Source organism: Copidosoma floridanum, unplaced genomic scaffold, assembly GCF_036245765.1.
Source record: "Copidosoma floridanum isolate Cflo_tuat_1 unplaced genomic scaffold, Cflo_Japanese_pri ptg000026l, whole genome shotgun sequence".
Taxonomy (NCBI): domain Eukaryota; kingdom Metazoa; phylum Arthropoda; class Insecta; order Hymenoptera; family Encyrtidae; genus Copidosoma; species Copidosoma floridanum.
The window spans coordinates 824,497-847,683 of NW_028321903.1; the positions used below are offsets into that span (position 1 = coordinate 824,497).

Genomic DNA, 23,187 nt, shown 5'->3' on the forward strand with positions numbered 1-23,187 from the left:
CACAGGTATTACAGGATAAAATAAATCTATTGGTGCAGTTAAACACAGAAATGAAGAGTAAAAATAAAGTACTAGAGGACTATATACAAGTACTAAGGAATAATAAAACATATGCGCAAGTAGCAGAGGCTCTCTCTGGCAAACATAAATTCAAGCAAATCAGAAATCCAAACACAAACCAATCCATAATAATAACACCAAAAACAACACAAACAGCTGATAAAACCAAAAGCGACATAGAGACAAAACTTAATCCTGAAGACATAAATGTGCAAGTAATCACAGTGAAAAAAATTAAGAAAGGGAAAGTGAAGATTGTATTTCCTAACAAAGAAGAATTAGATAAGCTAAGGAATAAGCTACACAGTTTCTTTAAAAAGGAATATAAGATTAATCCAGAAACTTTGGAAAAGCCAAAAATAAAAATAATTGGAATAGACAAAAAATACGAAAAAGGCGAACTAGAAATAAAATTAAAATAACTCAACTTTCCAGAAGACAAAAATAAGTCTTTAAAAGTCACATACATACAAGAAATACAGGGTGTTCAAAATTCAGAACGTTATAACATGTATAACAAGAATAAGCAAGATAATGCAACTTATAATGCCTATGTAGAATTGGATCCTGGCTATTTTCATTACATAATGTCAAAAGGAAAGGTATACGTTGGCTGGCAATGTTGTACAGTACACGAAGACATAAACATGAGCAGATGCTACAAATGTGCGGGTTATGGTCATAGTGCTAAGAAGTGTAATAATAATTTTCTATGTATCTATTGTGCAGATGAACATGACAATAAAACATGTCAAAACAAGCAACAAAAGAAATGCTGTAACTGTCAAGCAGCTAACAATAAATATAAAATTAAAAGAAGAATCATTCATGTAGCAAGTGATTATACAAGTTGTGAGACATATAAATCCAGACTACAATATCTAAGATCGGAAATTGACTACTCAATCTCTACTTCATAATGACTTTAACGTTAGCAGAGGATTTTACAAATGAAGAGGACTTATTTATTGATGAAAAGGATTTTGTGGACTTGAAATCTGCCAACAAAGAATTACAAAGCAAGAAAAAAATTTTTTTGTGTGTCAATATAAGAAGCTTAAACTCTAACATAAACAAGCTTGAAATCTTTGTTGACAGATTAAGTAATAAGCCATTGGTAATCGTTTGTACAGAAACATGGAACCTCGCTTGTGTTGATGTTTACAAACTAAAAGGGTATGATTTGCATTATAATAATAGTGAAATTAATAAAGCTGATGGTGTGGTCATATTTGTTAGAGAAGACCTAAACTATAACATAGAAAGTGAATTCATAGATGATCTAAAAATAATCAGCTGTGTTTTAAAATGTGAAAATGAAAAAGTAAAAATCTCAGGTGTGTACAGATGTCATGATTATAAAAAAGACATACTTATTTCAAATTTTAAAAGCTACTTAAATAAAAATAAGAAGTATAGAAATCATTACATCTTTGGTGATTTTAATATTGACTTGATCAATATAGATGATGATGGGCAAAATTTTCTATTTAATTTTCTTGAGTCTCTGTATACACCCTTGTATAAAACGATAACCAGGCCCAATGATAATAATCCAAGTGCAGGGACATGCATTGATAATATTTTTGCCAAGTCAAATTTGAATTATACATCATACAAAATTAAACAACTATTCAATGTAAACATAGACTCTAAAATAGACAGCTCTTTGAGCAATCCAAAGGTAAATTTCATCAACTACAAAAAATTCAACAAATTGGCAGCAAAAACACACTGGCACAAATTTTTATCCATGCAGGATCTTGATATGGCTACTAATGAATTTATTAGTACAATAAAAAAATTAATAGAAAGAGTGCAATCAACAAGAAACAAAAATAAAGAAAAAAATAGGCCACGCAAACTATGGATCACTACAGGAATCTTAAAATCATGCAACACTAAAGAAAAATTGTATAGTACGTGGAAAGCGAATACAGAAAATGTTAAATTGAAAGAAAACTTTAAAAAGTATAAAAAAATTCTTGCTAAGATCATTAAGATAGCAAAATATAGTTATGAACAAAAAAATGTAAATAAGTGTGGCAAAGATAGTAAAAAGATATGGAAATCCATACATAGCAAAATATTTTCAAGTAAAAAAGAAAAGAAAGATAAGGTTGAAAGGTTAATGGATAACAACACAAAACTGGTCAAGCCATGTGATATTGCTGATTGTTTTAACGGTTACTTTGGCGGTGTTGGGAAAAATTTAGCTAGTCAGATTATTAAACCAAAAAATGAACAAATAAATCTTCCAAGTTACTATGAAAGTACAATGTTTATTGATCCCACATCACCACTGGAGATGGTGAAAACAATTAAGCAATTAAAAAATAAAGAAGGTGGAATCGACAGGATTAGTGCCACAGTATTAAAAAGTATAGCGAGACATATTATTAGCCCGTTAACTCGTATATTTAATATTTTTATAGATAAATCAATCTGGCCAGTTGCTCTAAAGAGGGCTGAAGTAGTACCGATATTAAAATCTGGTGATTGAGCATTACCGACAAATTATCGACCTATCTCTCTCATATCAAATATTGCAAAAATATTTGAAAAACTTATACACTCAAAACTATATAATTTTTTGGATAGAAATAGTTTAATATCAAATAAACAATTTGGATTCAGAAGAAATGTTGGTACAAAAGACGCTCTCTTTTTTGTAACTGAAAACATTGTAAACAAAATAAATGAAAATCAAAAAGTTGTGGGCACGTTTCTCGATCTGGCTAAAGCTTTTGACACGGTTAACCACAAAATTTTGTTAATAAAGCTGGAAAGGTATGGTGTTAGAGGTCATGCTAAAGAATTATTAAGAAGTAATTTAACAGATAGGCAACAAAAAGTAAAAATCAATGACTCATATAGTGAATTTCTAAATGTAAATACAGGTGTTCCTCAAGGTACAATACTTGGACCTTTTTTATTTGTGATCTACATTAATGATCTGTTGGATAGATTACCGAATAGCACCGTAGCTTCATACGCTGATGATACAGTCCTAATATGTGCAGATACGTCTTGGAAAAAAGTTGAATCAAAACCAAATGCCTACTTAGAAATTATATACAAATGGCTCAGTTTAAGTGAACTTTCTTTAAATGTAAAAAAAACTAATTTTATTACTTTTGGTTCATACATAGACAGTGTTCCTAATGAAATAAATATACTAATTAAGGATCACAAACTGAGAAGAGTCGAATATTGTAAATACTTAGGCTTAATTATTGATAGTAGACTTAAGTGGAATAAACATATAGAAAATGTAATCAAGAAAACTTAATATGTCATTCTTATCTTGTATAAAATGTCAAACTTCATGAATGCGTTTTCACTTATGACTTTATACTGTGCTTTTTTCCATAGCGTTGCTACCTACGGTATCATTGCATGGGGGAGAGCATATGGCAAGGTTACAACAACTTTACGAAGAATACAAAATAGGCTGCTTAAAATTATACACAAAAAGAGTACAAGTATTCAGATGCCATTATCCATAAAAGAATGTTTTTTACTAGAAACAATTATGCAAGAATATGCAAACATTTTACTTAATTATAAAAACTCCAAAATAAGGACAAGAAACAAAATAACTATGCAAAAAGTAAATAAAACATTAAAGCTAAAAACTACTGAAATTGTAGCTATGAAAATATACAATGCACTTAATCACAATATGAAAACTCTAGAAAATAAGAAGAAACATGTCAAACAAAGACTTAAAACTTGGATAAGTGATAATACAAAAAAATTACAGAGTACAAATTTATTAGAAAGGGATGATGTGATTAAATTATAAGAGTAAACTGAAGGGGTTTCTGATTGATGTTGAGCATGGCAGAGTTTGAATATGGCACGGACTCTGTTATGTTGGAAGTTTGTTAAATTTTTATCTATTTCAGTTTGAGCACATGTTTATAATTTTTTCAATATTTATTTTATATCCGTTTCAATTTTCTTTTTCTCTTTTTGGAGGGGGGAATGAGGGTTATATATTTTAGTTTTTAAGATAACAAGGACTGCACACAGGTTTCTGGAAAACTTTTAGCAGCTTTTATGTAATGCTACCCCATGCATGAAATGTACCTCTTACACCTTGTTTCAATAAATAAATAAATAAATAAATAAATTCTGGGTCATCAGTCAGGATTTTCAAAGTATCCGTATTTCTTATGTAAATAGGATTGCTGAGATCAACAAAACCATAACGTTCAAAGGGAATGTACCCCTAGAACTTCTTTACAGCCTGGTTCAAGAATGCCACAAAGCAGCCATAAGTTGAGCCAAGTAAAATTATTTTATCTCCTTTACATATTAAATAAGGATTGATGAAACAGTTTGTTAAGGCTCTAGATAAGACAGAGTAATGCTTCGAATGTATCAAGCGTGCCTTTCCTGAATTGTCAAATGCTTATGTCCAACAACGTGTATTAGATGGACCACAGACCCGTACTTTATTAAGAGATGAAACTTTTGTCACTACTATGACCACTACCGAAAAAGCAACGTGGCTTGGTTTCAAAGATGTCATGGAAAATTTTCTTAGAAACACTAAGAGTGTACCGTATCCAAAAATTGTGAAGAACATGATAGAGAGTTTCTAAAAATTAGGATGTCTTATCAATCTCAAGTTACATTTTCTCGACCCTCACCTGGACTCTTTCCCAGAAAATCTATGAGATCTTAGCGAACAGCAAGGTGAACGATTACATCAGGATATTTAAGAGATAGAGGGACATTATCAAGGACGGTGGCATATTTATATAATGGCTGACTTTTTCTGGACATTAAAAAGGAAAATGAATGAGAAGAAAAATAAGAAACATAAGAAAAATCCCCTACGCAGATCTTTCGAGGATAAAAAGATACGTAAACGATCGAAAAATCGAATGAAATATATTAAGGCATAAGCCTACAGCCAACCTGGGCACTGGGGTCATCGGCATTCTTAATTTTTTTTTTCAACTCGTTTGCTCGTAATACTGAAAGTTTGTTTCTTTTGTCCACTGAACAACAAGATATTGAAGATCCATGTACATTAAGCTTTTAAACATGATAGATAAGGTGTTTTAGACTGATTTTCTGAAATTTTTTGTTTTTAAACAGCGATTTACTCGAAATTTCCTAGCAAGACCCCCTATTTTCACTTTGATTTCGGATTAACCACAAAAAAGTTTGTAAGAAAACATGTTTCACATGCTTAACTCAGAGACTTTTTTTTCGTGGGCCTGTGTTATTGTAAGGTTGTAGCAATCGCAAAGCATAAATTAATTTTTACAAGTTTGAGAAATGACATTAATCAAGTAATACCAACAGCTATTGATAATGATTTTGAGGATGCTCAAATTTCGTTGACGTGCATAAAGTGGCTCATGCCTTATGCAAATGCATCAGAAAAACTTGCCTGCTCGATACCATTGCAAAAGACTCACCTATTTCGATAAGTTTTCGTTATTGGAAGCTATATAAGTACAAGTATAAGTACCTCCTTTTCAAACTTCAAAACATGTTTAAACTGTCAAAACATCAGATCAGCTCAAAAAATCACACTTCATCGTTTTAGGATTTCAAACGAATTATAAAGGTCAAGAAGCGAAAAATGCTAGCCACTTTAATGAGTGTGGTATAAGTAATGTTAAATTATTTCTTAACTCACAGTATTTTTCTTAAGGCAATCTCAGTTTTAACAACAATAAGTTTGCATTTCTCTATAGTATGTATATAAATTTTTAAAATCACTTCTATGATATTGAAACAGAACCTATGCTTGGTAAAAAAACATTTAATTTGACACATACTCCTTTCCAGTTCTAACAAAATGAAGCTTTGAAAATGTCTAGTCAATGTGCGTTTGCAGTTCAAGTCAAAAGATAACTTTTCGCAAGAAACAGCTCCCTATAGTCTGATTTTACACGACCATATTTTTAAATATAATACTGTTAGTGAAGAGAAAAAAAAAGTTGAGACTTATCTGAATATCAAATTACTTGATCATTATTTATTCAAGTTAGTCTTTCTCGTGATGGGGTACGTAATAGATATGCAGAGCTTTTAGAAGTCCGGTATTGGTTATGTGTCAAAAGTGTTAGCGATACTTTCGCTTCATGAAAATGTAAAAACGTGTGTGTTTCTTATCACATCACTTTATAGTTAAAATAAATTGAGTGATAAGTACAAACGGTAGAATTTGTATCTGGTGAGAATGAAGTAATATTAACCATACATAAATTTGCAATAAGCTTCGAGAGAACCTCATTTCATGTACTAAGACGTTTTAAAAAGAAACAGCTATTTTATGCAATGCACAAAGCGTACCTGATAAAAAAATGATTCATTAAGAGCTTATTTCTAAAATCCTCAAAGCAGGATGGTAATGCATGTTATATGCGTACGTCAACAACTTAAACTCAGACTATCGCATTCAACATTAAGTACTAGTCAGCATGTTTTTGATTAAACGATGGATAATAAAATACAATCGATTAAAAATAACTAAATATTGTTAAGTTCTAACTAAAAATTTTTAAACTTATACATCATATTTTAATTCAAACTACCTTATTAAAACCTTTCCCTACCTATTACTTACAAAATTATAAATTCATGAGTACATAGAAGGTAAAAAAATTTTATGAGAAAGTACTTAATAGTTCCAAAAAAATCCAACCACTTAATGACAATAAGACGTCATGACTCCTTAGGATGTATATTTGACAAAAATCTCATAGTTTCTCCTTACTCAAAAAGCAAGAAAGACAAAGAGGGTGTCCCCTTTTTGACCATCTAATAAAACGAACTTATAGCTCGTCTTATAGTACAGGGCGTCACCTCCACCAGTGACGTAGTATTGCACTCTTCCCACTACTATACTTGGGGCAAGATAGATAAAACACATGGATATTTGTCTGATTCACAAGAAAAAAAAAGAGAGAGAGCAATCTAGAAGCAAAAGGGAGAGAGACAAAGAGGTATCCAACGCTTGTACAAAAAAAGTTCTTATTCATAGTAAAACTAAGAGGCGAATAGTTGGCATACGTGCGTACAGGGTCAGAAGAATTTTTTTAATTTTTTTACTTGCAAAGTAGAATTTAATCTTTTATCGATCAACTTATTGTGAAAAGTTACCACACAACCCTGTTTTTATTTAGAAATCAGAGAGTGCCTTCTGGCATACAATTAATAACATTGGGTTAAAAAGGCTAGATAAACTTATAAGACTGTAAAGATTGATTTTTTTTTTTTTTTCGTATGTGACCTATTAGATTTTACTATATAACTATTAATTACTTTAAAAGACAGAAATAAATACGATAGGAAAGTCATCGCATACATTGCGAAAACACATTTTTTTGTCTACTGAATAACGTATGCCCTTAACAAAATCTCTGCAAAATTCAACAACTGTGAGAAATTTTGAAAGGCATGTAAATTTAGCTGGACGTTAACTGTAAGTAATCAAAATAAAAGTGTGCTTATAAACGCGACAAAAAAAAATTTAAATTAGTTTTTCAATAACTGAATAAAGCGTGCTTATAAAACTGTTTGTTTCATTACAAATTTTTTACTTTTGTTCTTAAGCGATATATAACTATAAATAAATAAAGTAAAAATATATAAAATGTTAAATACTAATTCTTTGCAATATTAGGTATGACTTTTCTATTTATATAATATTAATGTATGTTATGAGTGGAATTGTTTATAGTATGGTATTAACTGTTTTATTTAAGTGTCATTTGTGGGTCTCTTAGGATTTAGCTCGTGAGCTTTATTTGTTCTTTTTAATTGAATAATAATCTTTATTCATATAAAACAGGTAATTTTAATTCATGTCTTTCTTTAGCCAGGCCATTCAATAATAATTTGTTCTTTTAAATACGATTCACTCGGGTCATTTTAACAAGGTCCAGCGTTAATTATGTTACTGACGAATAACTTACATCTATCATTGATTGCTGTTACTGCTGCTTCAGAGTTTCCTAACGCTTCGTGCGGTAACCTTCAGTGTTCCCTTAAACTACACGAATGAGTTCGTGGCCAGTAGGATGTTGCGATTTCTGCTTTCTCTGATATCACTGGAACCACTTTTGGCGGGCCTCCTTTGCTGTACCTCTCTCCATAGCGTAGTCCGATACAATTGATGTTCTTGATACGAACTCAAGTTGCCTCAGCCAACACGTTATGCCTTACGTGTATGAGGTACTTATGAGTCGCAAAAGTCAAGAGTTGACTCAAACCTTAGAAGACAGGTGACACACATAAAGACAGAAATTTTTCCTCTTGATGGTGAGTTTTTATAGCGTTAAAGGGAGTTAAAAAAGCCTTTGATTAAATGAGGTCAACCAATGAGCGATGTTCTTGCAGATTACATTGACAGCAAAACAGTAATCTTGCACGATAATGTTTTCTGTTATGAATTTATATATAAGGAAATAACAGTACAACTGTACCAATCACATTTTTCTGACAAATCGTTTGAGCTTTTTAGGTCACTGATGATGAAAGCTCGCATCAGCAATGTAAAAACGCCAAATACAAGTGTGACAGTAAGTTTACAAATGTCGAAATTAATTCTTCTACAGATTTTACAATCAATTTTAATAATAACAAAATAGTGTGTTAATTACAAATCTTAAAATCGGTGTTATTAAAAGTGGACAATCAATACGTCAGTAAATTTTCATTCATACATACAATACGATTTATTTATTTGTTCCAATAATACGATTTCAATACATACGTGCATTCTTACAAAAAGGTTGGCTGTACCATATCTCAGCAAATTATTGAACATTTACCTTGAAGCTAATACACACACGTGCACAAATAAGCAACTTACGAGCTCATCTTGTCATATAAGCTTGCTGGACATACACAATACGTCTTGCATGTATTTTCCAAATGGATTGCGTTTTTACTTATAATATGATTCGTCTGTATCAGCTCAGAATGGAACAGTACGCTACAAGTGTTTTTCTAAGTTGTGAGATTTCAAAATCATCCCACTTATTTAACGTGCAGATTCTGCTTGATTCATAATAATTATATGGAATACATTATATAAAATACAGTATTCAACATAATTATATCAGTGTAAAAGTTTTTAACAAATACAATTTTATACGAAAAAGTGGACTACTTACACTACGACTAATTTGTACACACTTCAGTATGTTTTGCTCTATATAACCACAAAAGTACAGTCTTGCACTCAACTCAATCACAATGCCAAGAGAAAACAAAGAAAAAATAAATTAAGCCGGACATGTAACATGTAAAACTTGATAACACGTCAGATCGTATAATATATTATCATTGAATACTAGTCTTACATCTTGTTAATAGAACGACAAGAAGTAAAAAAAGAAAGAGGAGAAAAAGGAGATCAAAAAATAGCAGAAAAAAGAGCAACAACGTTTAGAACAATTTTTCCCTTAATCTTTGTCGTTCAGTATAACTAAGTAACGTAAAGTCAGTAATTAATCTATTGAGAGGAATAGCAAGACAGCGATAATACGAATGAAATACAAACGACGAAGTTGGCAAAAGTCACCGTAATCGAAAACACTACGTCATACAGGTATACTGTACGTTGAGGGTTAAAAAAATTTGTTTGTTCAATTCATTGTTAGTACAATAACAAAGTAAGCGTGTTTATTAGTTGCTTAAGATTTGTACTAGCCATTTTAAATTAGTTAATAATATTGATAATCCATATGGTTAACTACAAATCTTGAACAGTTTTTGGGTCATTTTTTTAAAACATTTTTTAACACTTAATTAAATAAAACAAATTGTCTTAAATGACAGAGTTTCTTCTAACTTTTTAGTGGTCTTTAAAAATACCACAAATTCATAATTGGAATAAGACAAAATCTACTGATGGAGAATATATTGTGGTAGCTCTGAAAACGTTGTAATATGAACAGTGCTGTAAAAATAAATTAAAGATGGATAAATATTGATTTGTAATTATAAATTTGTTGATAACCTAAAAAATCCATGTAGCCACATTACACAAATTTGTCTCAATGCTATTATAAACGGTATTATTATAAAAGTTAAGAAAACGTCAAACTGCTTAGTGTATTATTAAAAAAAAGCTAATATTAATATTCTCTGAAATAGGCGTATTTTTTATTTTTGAAGAAATTTAAAATCCACTACTTTCAGTTGTCAACACTCTCTTCATCGTTCACACTTTTTTGATTCGGTCCTTCTTACAAATAGCAACTAACATTTCTATCACTATCACTTATAGTGTACTTTAGTATGAAATAAATAATATGACTATGACATTTATCGTAAAGTAATTTATTACTTGAGCACAAAAGTATAATATTTGTCATTAAATGAGCAGTCGAAAAGCATGCTTTATTTGATTGTTTAAAAAAAAAAAAAAACTTTTTTAGGTAGAATTTATTTGCATGCTCTTGTCCTTATTGTATACGGCTACTATACAGCTGAACTTGTGTGCCCTTTAAAATTTTGCAGAGATTTTTATAATAGCATACGTTATTTATTCGACGAAAAAATTCTGTAGACGAAAATACTTATTTTCGCACTGAATGCAATGATTACCAATTACGATTATTATATTTTTAATTTTTATAACTCATTTAAAAAAATTAAGTTAAATCTACATATGGATACATTATATGATAGGTAAAATAACCAGATCGAAAAAAATCCTCCAAATCCAGTATACACGTATAGCAACTGATAACCTCTCAGATTTTTTTTTTTTTTTTTAATCTAATTAATCATCAACTACTTTTAGGGCATCCACATAACCCCCTTGCTGCCCTCTACTACCACCATCGTACCACCAACCACTTAAACCCACAAATTAAAGAAAAATTAGTATTGTTATTCCTCTACATTAATCCAATAATACAGGGTAAAATACCTTTTCCACCCTTTCACTCGTACCGTGCAGGTTTATAAAGAGATTATTACTGATAGATAATCAATAATTCTTAAACAACTAAGCAACACAACAATATGATTTTACCAATCGTATAGATAGAATATTCGCTGTTTGAACATGGCATAACATTTTCTTATCTCGTAACGTCTTAATTTTATCAACTCAATTACAGTGACACAAACAGTCATATATAAACTATGATTTATTTAATTATTTTAACTATTAAATTTTAATTTTAACTATTAATAATTGTATATTATTTTCTAACAAAATTAAATTTCGATATGATTACATAAAACACGTGTTGTAATACGGTTTTTCTGAATTTTTATAGTATTTTCTTTAATAAGATCTTCATATTTATAGACTTGTGATATCTACCAATATTGAAAATTAATCAAATATATTTATGAGTTAATATTGATACAAGCAACTTTAATTATTAGCATTTTCTATCCATGTCGAGGTAAGCATAAATAACTTTTTTTAAACATTATATCGTTTCTTCAAGGTATGCTACAGTCACTTTACAAATAGATTCCACTGAAGCTTTATTTGTCTTTATTCGCAAAGTGAATACTTTAGATAATAATATGCTGTGATACTACTTAGCACAGGCCACATATTAGTTGCACTCGTTTTCAGCTACTTTAAGTATTTCTTACAATAAAAATAATAGCTGTATTACGTTAATAATCAGGCTAGCACTCAACACGTCATTCATTTGGCATTCACAAAATATGACGACTTAATTATAGTCTGTGGTTGATTGTCAGTCACCGCTGTAAATACCTGTTAATATGCCCAAGCTTCAACCATAGCAAAAAAACGATGCACTTATTTTTACACTACAGTGTTAAGCTTACGACACGACTCTTATCTTAAAATTTTTGTTTTAAAATAATCTGTTACAATTAATGCTTTTAACTGTTTATTAATAATTTAAAATATATTACGGGGTATGTTATTGTCTTTTGCATCTTTTTACAGTTTTAAACGCTTAACGTACCAATGTACAAATAATAATGCAAACAGCAAATCTGTGTTTAAAAAGTTTAATGATTGATACAAATGTTATAATTACGCTTAAAAATTGAATTTGCTATACGTTACTCTACTGCATAACTTTTAAGAAAGTTTAATTCCTCGCTATAGTCCATGTGACACTCTCTATAGTTTGGTATGTCGTCTGTCTTTATTGCTCTCCTATGACAACATAACCTTTTGTAGTTTTTGCCTCCCCTGTTAATTAATTTCTTTTCTTCCTAGTACCCTCGAGATGTTCAATAAAATTAAATACTGTCATTAGATACTTTTTTATCATTGATACAATTTTCATCCAAAGTTAATTGATGATAAGCGAGGTAAACGCAATAGAAGCGCTTAAAAAGACGATAACCCATGAGCCTACAAGTAAAAATTAACTAAATTTCAAAATTAATTACGCGGCTCCTGAGAACCCTCGTGTCGTTCAATCTTGACAGTACCATTCTCATGACTTTATTAATTTATAAATAAATGTTCATCAATTTCTCATTGTTGATTTTCTAACCGATAGAACTCCTTTAATCAGCATTTGATGGAAATTGAATAGCTCTAATCAATCATTATACTTAAATGCAGTATACTGACCTAATTTGATCAAGATGTGCATTATCATGCTTTAGCCTCAATAGTTCACTCTCAAGCACTGCAAGGTGGTCCTGTAACTTTAGCTTTTCTTGGGCTAGACTGGTTATCTGCTCGACAAGCTCATTAATCATTTTTTGTTTATTTCGACACTGATTATAAGCCTCCTTCAGCTGGTGCTCTAGTGTTTTTTCGTCATGATCATCAAACTCAGCGTTAAAGCTCAAACTCACTGACATAGTCTCCTGTAATAGCATACGCGTAGTGAAAACTATAAATATTCATAAGATATATTAATTTATTTATTTATTTTGCCATATGATTAGACACTTAAGAAAATAAACTTTAGACTAGAGACTATTGATTTTATTTTTCAAAATATTAGAGAAACCAATGATAATTTCCGTTACATACAATAAACATAATCCTCACAGCATTTGAAGTTGCCGCAATATTAAGACAATATTAACAATAATAACGTGTTACTGTAAGATAAAAATTTTTAGAGCAAAAAAAGTTTACTTAGTAGTGCACTAATATTTAAATACTATAAAAAACTGTACATTGCATCAACATGCCAGAAATAATGTAACATAATAGTTGTTATACAGTATTGGATCAATATTATAACAATGACGGTATATTCAAACAAAACTATTTTACTACACTAACAAAACAATAAAATTTATATACGTACGTAAAGTATTTTTGACAAATATTGTCCCAACTAACTATTAGTATGAATTATGATTAAATGCTTTTTAAAATACCTTGTAACAATATTATTACGAAATTGAATAATAAGTCCTTGTACAGCTAAAAAATTTTAAAACTATCTTATTATAATTTACAAGACCACGATGATGCATAAATGCATCCGAAATTTTCTGATACAATTACTCAATTAAATTTTATAATGCAACTAATTAATAACATGTTACGTAAAAAAAATTGAGAAACATAGTATTCTTGCTCTAGAATGTTTTAACAAGATTCTTTTTAAACTAACAGCGTTATTCCAACGACTTCTAATAAAATTTGTTTACATTTACAAATACAGTTTTTGTTACTTTCATAGGATACAAAATGTCGATTAAATTGTGTTTATCTTTGTAATGATAATTAAAAAATAATACATTTCTTAATATGAATATTTCTTTATTTAAAATATAATGTATTTCGATTTTTTTTTTCTGATATCAATCGCGCTAGAAATATTTGTTACTAGCAGCCCCCCGTCTCAGCTTCGTCCGAGACTTACTAAATAAAACACCGTAGTGTGTTGACATGTAATGTAAAACATTTTCAGTTAGAAATTTCACACATATTCTGGATACATCTCAGAACAAAAATCTTCTTATTAAAAACAAATTTTTTCGGAGTCCATATAGTTTATTTGGTTAAATAATGAGGTGTAAAAATTCAAAAAAATTATTATGCTGAAAAGTACCGTGCGTTCTTTATGCCATAAAATAATCGGTAGCTATAAGAAGCCGTTGATTTACAGTTTCTCCCGTGTAATTCACAAAAACGGCTATTTTTTAAAGCTGTTAAGATTTTAAACCCCCAAAAAATTTATATTAAAAAAAAAATTTTTTTCTCATATCTCACAACTTTATTACCAGATTAACAAAGTCCTGGACCTTTAACCCTACATTTTTATTGCCACAAAAACACAAATACATTTTCTGCTCATTAAAAAATCTGAAGTCAGATCTTTAAAGATTTCAGAAATTGCTGTGAGGGTACAATGAAAAGCTGATCTCTCACGTAATGGACTCCTTAGTTGTCGATTTTGACGCTGCTGTTTCAATCTCGATAAATTTTCTGCGTCAGTTTCTTGACGCCTAAGTAAAATTGTATTTATTAGATACACTTGAAGTTTTTCTTCCGATTAACCCTCTTGCGACTTTTGGCATGCTTAAAATTTGTGTGACCCCTAAAGTGTGTTTTCTATCAACTTTGTTAAGTTCTAATATATTTTTCGGCAAGGTAGTTCGACGTCCGATGGCCCTAAAAAAGACCGGTGAGCTTTTTAAGTTAACTCTTTCTTATCTGCAGTTAACAGCAATTGTGACTGCCTGGATACCTCAGGGTGATCTTCTCTGGCTTACTGTTGAAGACCCAGACTGATTGGGAGAAAAATTACAAAGTCCGAAGCTTTGGGGCTAGTTGTAGTGCTCTTTCCCAATGTCTCCCGGTATAACGTCGAAGACGTTGGTGTCTAAAGCACCTTTTTCAGTTGCAGATTCAGTTGTTTTGGTGATCTTAGATGGGGAGATTGGTTAGTGATACTTGTCCAGTGGAGGCTGTCCCGTTGGCTCAAGTTTTTTTTTCCTACATAGCTATTATAGGTTTGCCCAACGCAGACATTGGAGAGGATCAGTGATTCCTGGTTGAATGCTTAGAGTCGAGAGGGTAGTATAGAGTCGTCGGTCACCAGGTTTTCCAGCCTTGCGAAGAATAACTCCGCAGGTGACGTCTGCTAGTGAATGGCTGACTTGGTTTAATAGTGCCCGTCTTTAGTTAATATTGTCTTTTAGTTGACGAATCGCTTCCGGAAATGCTAATAAAAATGTATTTGTTGGCAAGGTAGTTTACACTTAGGTGGATCCTAAAAAGAACCGATGAAATTAATGGTTAAGTAGGGAACGTAAAAACTTATAATGGCGCTAAAAAGCGCCAGTGGTGAAACTTTCAGGCTATTCTTACTCCTGATGATGAAGAGCTAGCTACGGTTGCTTGATTCTTACCCTGGGAGTCTCGATGTACGGAGACTGTGATGGAGGAAGGTACGCTGCTGACCAAAAAATATCTCGTCTCGGGTCGTTCCCCGGATAACCAACCGCTCATCGTTAGACGGGAACATGTGGGTAAGCGCATTGGGGACGCGACGACCAAGAAGGTAGCCGTTGTGGCTGCCCATGCCCCTCAGAGCTCAGAGCTATTTTCCCTTGCTTACATTTGTAGCCACAAATTCTGTAACTGCACCAGGTGGGATGGTGGGACTCCTTCACAACTCTGATGAGTTGAACCAGATTGTGCTCTGGCTACATATGTCTCCTGGTATTGTGGCAGAGATGGCATTGGTTGGAATTAGTTATTTTTTTTTGATCACACTCATCGAGTTTCAGGGTAAATAGACACCTAGGTCCCTTCCCCCTTAGAGAAGAGTGTCGTCCGTAACCGGGACACCCAGCTGCAAGACTATCATAAACATTCTCTATGCAGCTCGTTGAGTTGCCGAAACTCAACTACAACACTATGGAGACGCTCCAGCCTATTATAACCACACTTATTTAATTATGTTGCAGGTAGCTCCGATTTTATGTCGACGCCACCTAGCGGATTTTACTGAACTAAAGAGAAAAGCTGGCATATTTTTGCAAAACTTTGAGCTCATTTATTGCTATTGTTATTAAATTTTTGAAGATAAAAACTATGCTAAAATTATCTAGGAAGTATCATGAATCAGTGTGCAAAATTTCAACGAAATCGGTTCAGTAGTTTTCGCGGTTAGCGATTACAACGGTTTTAGCGCTTCTGCTTTATATATTAGTAAGATGATGTATTTTTTTTATAAATTTTTAACGAATACTTATCTTTATAGGTTGTAAAACAATATTTACAGTTTTTTGGGTGGATAGATTTGAAAACAAAAATTTTCAAATCATTTACTTTCTTTTTTAAATAAACAATATGCTAAAAAAAAAGGCCATTGTCCTCTAAAACTAAATTTAAATGCATATTCTGATGTATTGTACATTGTTACACGGTAGTTTTGCGTGTTACAATGTCTTTCAAAATTAACAGTCAGCACCAAGGATCTCATAGGTATTTGTCTCTCTATTAAGTGATTTGATGTCTTATGCATAGACTTGGTGTGAAGTCTGTATACAACTACATATAAAGAAGCTACAAGGCTTAGCCTCACTCTCTCCATATCTTTTCTACCTTGATCTGCGGACTTTGTGTGTTTTCTGTGAGTGACGTGTGTGTACTACAGATCGTATGTAGGCAGCTGCTATAGAGTATGGTAAATTTAGTTTTTCAACCCATGAGATTTTGACTAGCTCGAAAAAAAGTAGGGTAGTAGTTTCAAAGTATAATAACAAATTGACACAGAATTTAACAACTAAGAATGTTAGCAAGATCTCCCTAAAAATTAGCCAAAACATGTTTTTCGCGTCTAGAAGAAAACTAAAGAATCGTTCATACAAAAAAGTTGCGTAAAAGAAATGTTGAATTTCTAGACAAGCAAAATGAGCCATATTGGATACAGTTTGGTTCAACCGTTTTTTCGTAAATTGCAAAAAACTGCTATGTTAAGCCATTTTTCAATAATTCGCATCGTACATAATTTTTAAAGCTGAAATTTCAACAGAAGACGGATTTCATAGCCCTTATTATACACACAAAATTTCAGCTTAATCTGTTCTTAAGTTTTTGCGGACCACAGCAAAAATTTTAAAAAACTCCTATCGAAAAACGCCTATAAAACAGTTGTTACCAAACATCGGTACATTTTTCAAACGTATTTTGCTTTGTCTGTATTTACTGTACATCTACTGAAAAAGCCATTCATTTTTATCAATTAGAAGTATCTTGAACATCAATTGCAAAAAACGGCTTTTTACTCACCAGTCAGTCGAATTAACAGCTCGACGAGCTGACACTGGAGGCCACGCTCACTTTCAGGATGCATGATTTTATTGTGCGCGTTAAAAACGAAAAAGTACCTTTTTTGAAATCAGTTTTCAAGAACTTCTAGGTGGTCAAAATAAAGGTGGTTTTTTGTCAGTCATTGCACTCCTAAAAATTTTCTTCATTGGTGGCTATGGTATGGATAATCGTGTTACTGAGTATAAAAAGTATAGTAACTTTAACCATAGATTAAGATTGAATTTCTTGAAAGCGAAATATTGTCTTGTAAACGTTGTGATAAGAATTTTATAATTACGTCTTTAGATGTTGTGTACAACTTGTTTTACGTTCTCTTCCATAGGAATGCCCAAATATTCTGGTATACATCTGCCTCTTAAACTAAAGTGCTTAAAATTAAAAATTAAAAGCCAATAATATTCTAGGATCGTGCTGAATGTACGGCTAGAGGTGGTAAAAACCAGATCTTGACCCTGTCAAGAATCGATGAATGGAGTCGGTAAAACAGATTTAGTCATTAGGGAAATATATGCAGATGTAATGAAAAAAAAAAGGATAATAATAAATAAAGGATGGACGTCAACTAAATTAAACTCACAGAAATGGAGATAAACAACTTCTAGCATAACTTAGTGAACGAATAAATATACATTGTGAAGCCTCCTATTTATGTAAGGGTTGGTGAGTAGATTAGGATATTATTAAAAATTATAATAAGAGACCTCAAACTTATCATTATTTGGTGTATTTCAGTAAATAGCTAAAGATATTACTAAAGAATTAACTCAGGTAAAGAAGATTTACTGCCGTTTAAGCTGTCGATTGAACTGTATAGAACCAATGTATCTAAAATTTTCAAGCTTTTTAGTACTAAGATTAGACTAATAGTAATGAGCCTGAACACTTGTTCAGATGTCAATTCTGTGCTTGGTAGTTGAAAAGACTTGCTGACTGGTACATCTGTTGCCACGGATTTGACTTCTGCTGAGAGAAATTTAGTTTAAAGTTTGGAGACTAAAATGGATAAATTTAATCAAACAACTGCTGACAAAAATAAAAACGTAAGGTGAGTGGGGTACGCCAACACTTATTACAGTGGACACCAACAAAAAATAGATTTCAGGAGCTATTATTTCTTTAAAAATTAAATATTCATCTTACAATGCACTCACAAAATATGAATTGTTTGCATCCATAGTCACCCACTTTCCGGAAAATTTCAAGCTTTAAGTCCTTACAACTGATGTTATTCTTATCACTGAGACTTCCTTCTCACATTAACTAAGGATAATGAGTTAGGAGTTGATGATTTCCGAAAAGATAGACATCTCAATGTCTCGACTAAATATTATGGTGGTGTATTAATTATGCACTGTGGAGAAACTGATGACAAGATACCATTGATGAAATTATCTTGATGGAAGATTTTAATCTTTCTAATACGACGTTGAATAAGTTCTATGACTTGTAGCATGTCTGTTCAGAAAAAAGATTTTTGTATTCGTGAGTGTGCTGTGAAAATGGGTCACTACATAATGATCTTAAACATGAGACAACTGGTTCTAATACGTCTTATGAACGGTTATACTTTAGAGCTTCTACTCACTAATTTGTTGATAAATTGTGTTTCTTACGTACCAGTGTCAGACGAGTTTGTTCCAGCTGATATTTACCATGTGTGACCACCTCCATTATTATTTAATATGTGTATTATAAATTTAGTCAGATGATATTCAGGGTTCGGTTAAGTCCATGCAGGATTTGGACTAGAATTCAATTTTATTTAATGAGAATCTTGACATAAGTGTTTCAAAGTTTTACAATACATTACCTAAAGCCACCGATGTTAGTGTATCGAAAAAGTCCTTCCTGACTAGAGTGTACCCTATATGATACTAACTAAAGTTGAAGCGTTGTGTGATTCAGAACAAAGACAAAATGCACAAATTAAGGGGGGCTTTTTGTTTATCAAGTTACTTTATTCAATTAAAAAATTATAAAGATAAGCGGATTAGACTTTCACATAATTATTAAAGTAGTAATATGAGTAAAGTACAATGTGATATAAATATAAACTTGAGAAGTTTTTGAAAGTATGTAAATAATTCTACATAAAAAGTACACATGGTGTGTCTCACGAACTCGAATAAAACTGTGACATGATACAAGAAGTTCAATTATGAATGGGTGGAAATCACACCTTAAGTTTATGGCAAAAACAAACTTTTCCATATGTCAAGTTCTTACAATAATTATTTCAGAAATCAAAATAGGGATTATTTTAAATAAAAAGATTGATAAAATCATGTTGGTTACACCACGTAAGAATTTATTTCATGTTTTCGATAATAGTAAATAATTAATTTTTTCCCGATTTTTTATCTACAAATTGTGTAAATAAACAAATAAATTAAATTTTTCAAATAAAACGTCCAATGACAGTTGGTAAATAATTAAAAACAACGTCCAATGGTGGTACTGTCCAATTTTAAATTTATTAAAAAACAAAACGACGTTTCGGCCGTTTGGACAACGTCCCGGCCCTCATCAGGTACAAAAATCTCTGACTCTTACGAAAGGGATGTAAAATCGTAATGTGTTTTTTTTAAACGCCATAAGCCCTACATTTAATTAAAAATTTGCACTTCAACTCACTGCTCTTCAATTCCCTCTGAACACAACTAAGCTTATAAAAAATAAAACTTACATTTCTACCAAAGCGTGTACTTATGGAGTCCAGCACCCTTGAAAGAGATTCGAACTTTCTACTCGTAAGGATGGTTAGTAGTTGTTTCAGTCTGGTGTTCTCCATAGTAGCGTAGTGCAGATGCAGATGTAGATTGAAAGGACGTACAGCTTCCACCAGCGTCCAAAAATATTCAAAGAAAACGTCCAATGACAGTTGGTAAATATTTAAAAACAACGTCCAATGGTGGTACTGTCAAATTTTGAATTTATTAAAAAACAAAACGACGTTTCGGCCGTTTGGACAACGTCCCGGCCCTCATCAGGTACAAAAACTCTGACTCTTACGAAAGGGATGTAAAATCGTAATACGATTTTACATCCCTTTCGTAAGAGTCAGAGATTTTTGTACCTGATGAGGGCCGGGACGTTGTCCAAACGGCCGAAACGTCGTTTTGTTTTTTAATAAATTCAAAATTTGACAGTACCACCATTGGACGTTGTTTTTAATAAATTAAATTTTTATTTAAAAAAAGCTAGCTGCCACACAGTGATGATGAAAATAATAAAAAAAAAAAAAATTATTTGTGCTCTATATGAATTAAGCTTTAAAAAATTATTGCATAGTTTGTTTTGTTTACTGTATAAAACCGAGTCACTTGCCTGTGTCTAAGGCCTAGGTATGTGTATCTACATACATATATCTTCCTATATTATAAAGTTAACTCAGAGGGGCATTCCACACAAACGCCCCACCGCCCCCCATTTCCCCCCCACCACCCCCACCAACCCTCCAAAAAATAAGGTAAAAATCCGTTATTTTCTTGCTCATTTTGACATATCGTAGTTTTTCTCAAAACCCCCCACAGCCTCCCACCGACCCCCCGCACAATTTTTCATAGCCCCCCACCGCCCCCCATCGACCCCTCACAAAATATTATATGAATAGTATAGAAGTATGGTATAAGTCTTTATTCAAGCCAGGGGGTTCAACCACGTATGGCTTCATGGGATAATAACAATGTATGATTTAATATTTAATCAAATAGTTACAGATTACTGCACAATATTATAATCAGCTGAACTTAAATACAATCAATTGTGTTTTGATTTACTGGATCGCTTGGTTTCTTTGTAAGCATAAAGTTTTTGGTGGGCTGACTTTTTTTGTTAGCATTTTGTAACGTTGCATTTTGCCGGCCCTGTCAATGTGTTAAAGTCTATTACCACATTCCTACCAAATCACATGGAAATATTGTATAGTATTTTATCTAAAAACATCCCACATTCCCCCACCTACCCCCTATGGCCCTCCCACTGACCCCCACGAATTTTTTTATGGCCCCCAGTGCCTCCCCACACCACTTTTTTGAAACCTGACCGTAGTCATACCGTCTTTACCTATCTTTAGACAAAACTGTCTTATTGCCATGATTTATTTCATCGTCAAGAAGAAATTTAAAGTCATAAATTAATTTATGGGGAGTTGTTGCGCAAAACATCATTATCTATACAATTAAGTACGTTTAAAAACCAATTTATATGGAGTTAACAATATTTTGAAACCAAATAATATATACACATATATTGGTGCGCATAATTATTATATCATCATCACTTATATAGTCCTTTATTACACAATTCTTCTTTTTACGAACATAAAATTAAGTTAAATTTAGAATATCATTAATATAAACAATAAAAGTTTCGCATCACTTTATGAGTCATCTTATAAAGCCTGATGAAACCACGAAGACTTACGTCCATTTCTATTTTGTTTTTAAATTAATGCTGAAATTGGTACAATAGATGAACACGATATACATTCATGATATGTAATATTAATTAATAAATTTTACCTATACATAAAGAAATAATAATAAAATCATGTTTTGAATATTAGATATATTCTAATATTCCAAAATTTATTTCGAAACTATATTTTCAATCTCCAAACTGTTTTCTCTATCGACTTAAACAAAAATTCCATTTCTAATTCTGCATCTTGATAAAGCCACGTATAATTGACCATGAGAAAATAAAGGTTTTGTTAAGTATAATCCCACATTATCAAAATTTTGACTTTGAGACTTATTTATAGTTATAGCAAATGCTACAACTAATGGAAATTGTTTTCTATATAAAATAAAAGGTAATTATGAAGAATTTCCAGTAATTAATGTAATTCTTGGAATGAAAACTTTATTACCAATTTTTTCTCCCGTTACTATTTCGCCTTCTACGTTATACTTCAGTAATTTAGTAATTCGCAATCGTGTACCATTACATAATCCGTCTGATATACTTAAATTTCGAATGAACATTACTATTGTACTGATTTCTAAAGCTTTTTTCGGAATCATAGAAGTCTCGTCCCATATTATTAAATCAACTTTCCTTAATTTTTTTTTTCAGTTTTAAATTCTAAAAATACACTTTTAATATTATCTAAGTCTAGAGGTAAACGAAAAGTTCTATGACTGGTCATACCTTCTGGTAGCAATACAGATGCAATTCCTGTCCAAGCCATTGACAAAATATTTTTATCTCTAGAAATAAAGTAATAAATGAGTGTCTTATATAAGTAGGTTTTTTCGGATGCACCAGGACCATCTATGAATTATACTTTTTCATCTTGTTCACAAATAGTTTTAAAAATTTTTCTTTAATCTTCATTTGACTTTGTGTACATTACATCGAACATTTTTTTACTTAAAGATATTACCTCAATATTGCAATTATTTATATAGTTTCTAATGATTGGTGTCGGTAAACTAAAAGACTCACATGATTTACCTTCCGATACCAAAATTTGATTAATATGTAGAAGAGCACAATTATTATTATCATTATCGAAGTCTTCCGTAAAATATTTTTTATATTTATTCCATATTTTATCTCCTTGAATGTTTTCTGAAATGAAAAACCAAGCAAAAAATTGTCTTAACTGGTATGGAAACATAATTGTAATGGCTTTTTTAAAAATATTGTCGATTTCAGAATCATGTTTTATTAAACCTATTGCAATTGCAGTATCCCTGAAATTTTTCTATGTTATTCCATTATGTTTTTTAACGTCTTCAAACAATGTAGCCCCATGTAATTTATTTAAAATAAGTTTAAAAAAAAAGCGTTCATGATCTTTTGGAGATACTATGTTTAATCTACCCATAGCAATATTTTTCAGTGTAAGTTTCCTTTTTTTTCAAATT

At 31.4% G+C, this 23,187-nt stretch overlaps 1 protein-coding gene across 1 annotated transcript in view; it reads right to left on the minus strand.

The window, feature by feature from the left end:
• The window catches only part of centrocortin (cerebellar degeneration-related protein 2-like), a 397,006-nt gene that overhangs the window by 125,176 nt on the left and 248,643 nt on the right, over positions 1–23,187 (minus strand). Inside the window, exon 5 of the mRNA XM_089595595.1 lies at positions 12,632–12,873. Coding sequence (XP_089451721.1) covers positions 12,632–12,873 — 242 coding nt within the window. The remainder of the gene's footprint in view (positions 1–12,631; positions 12,874–23,187) is intronic.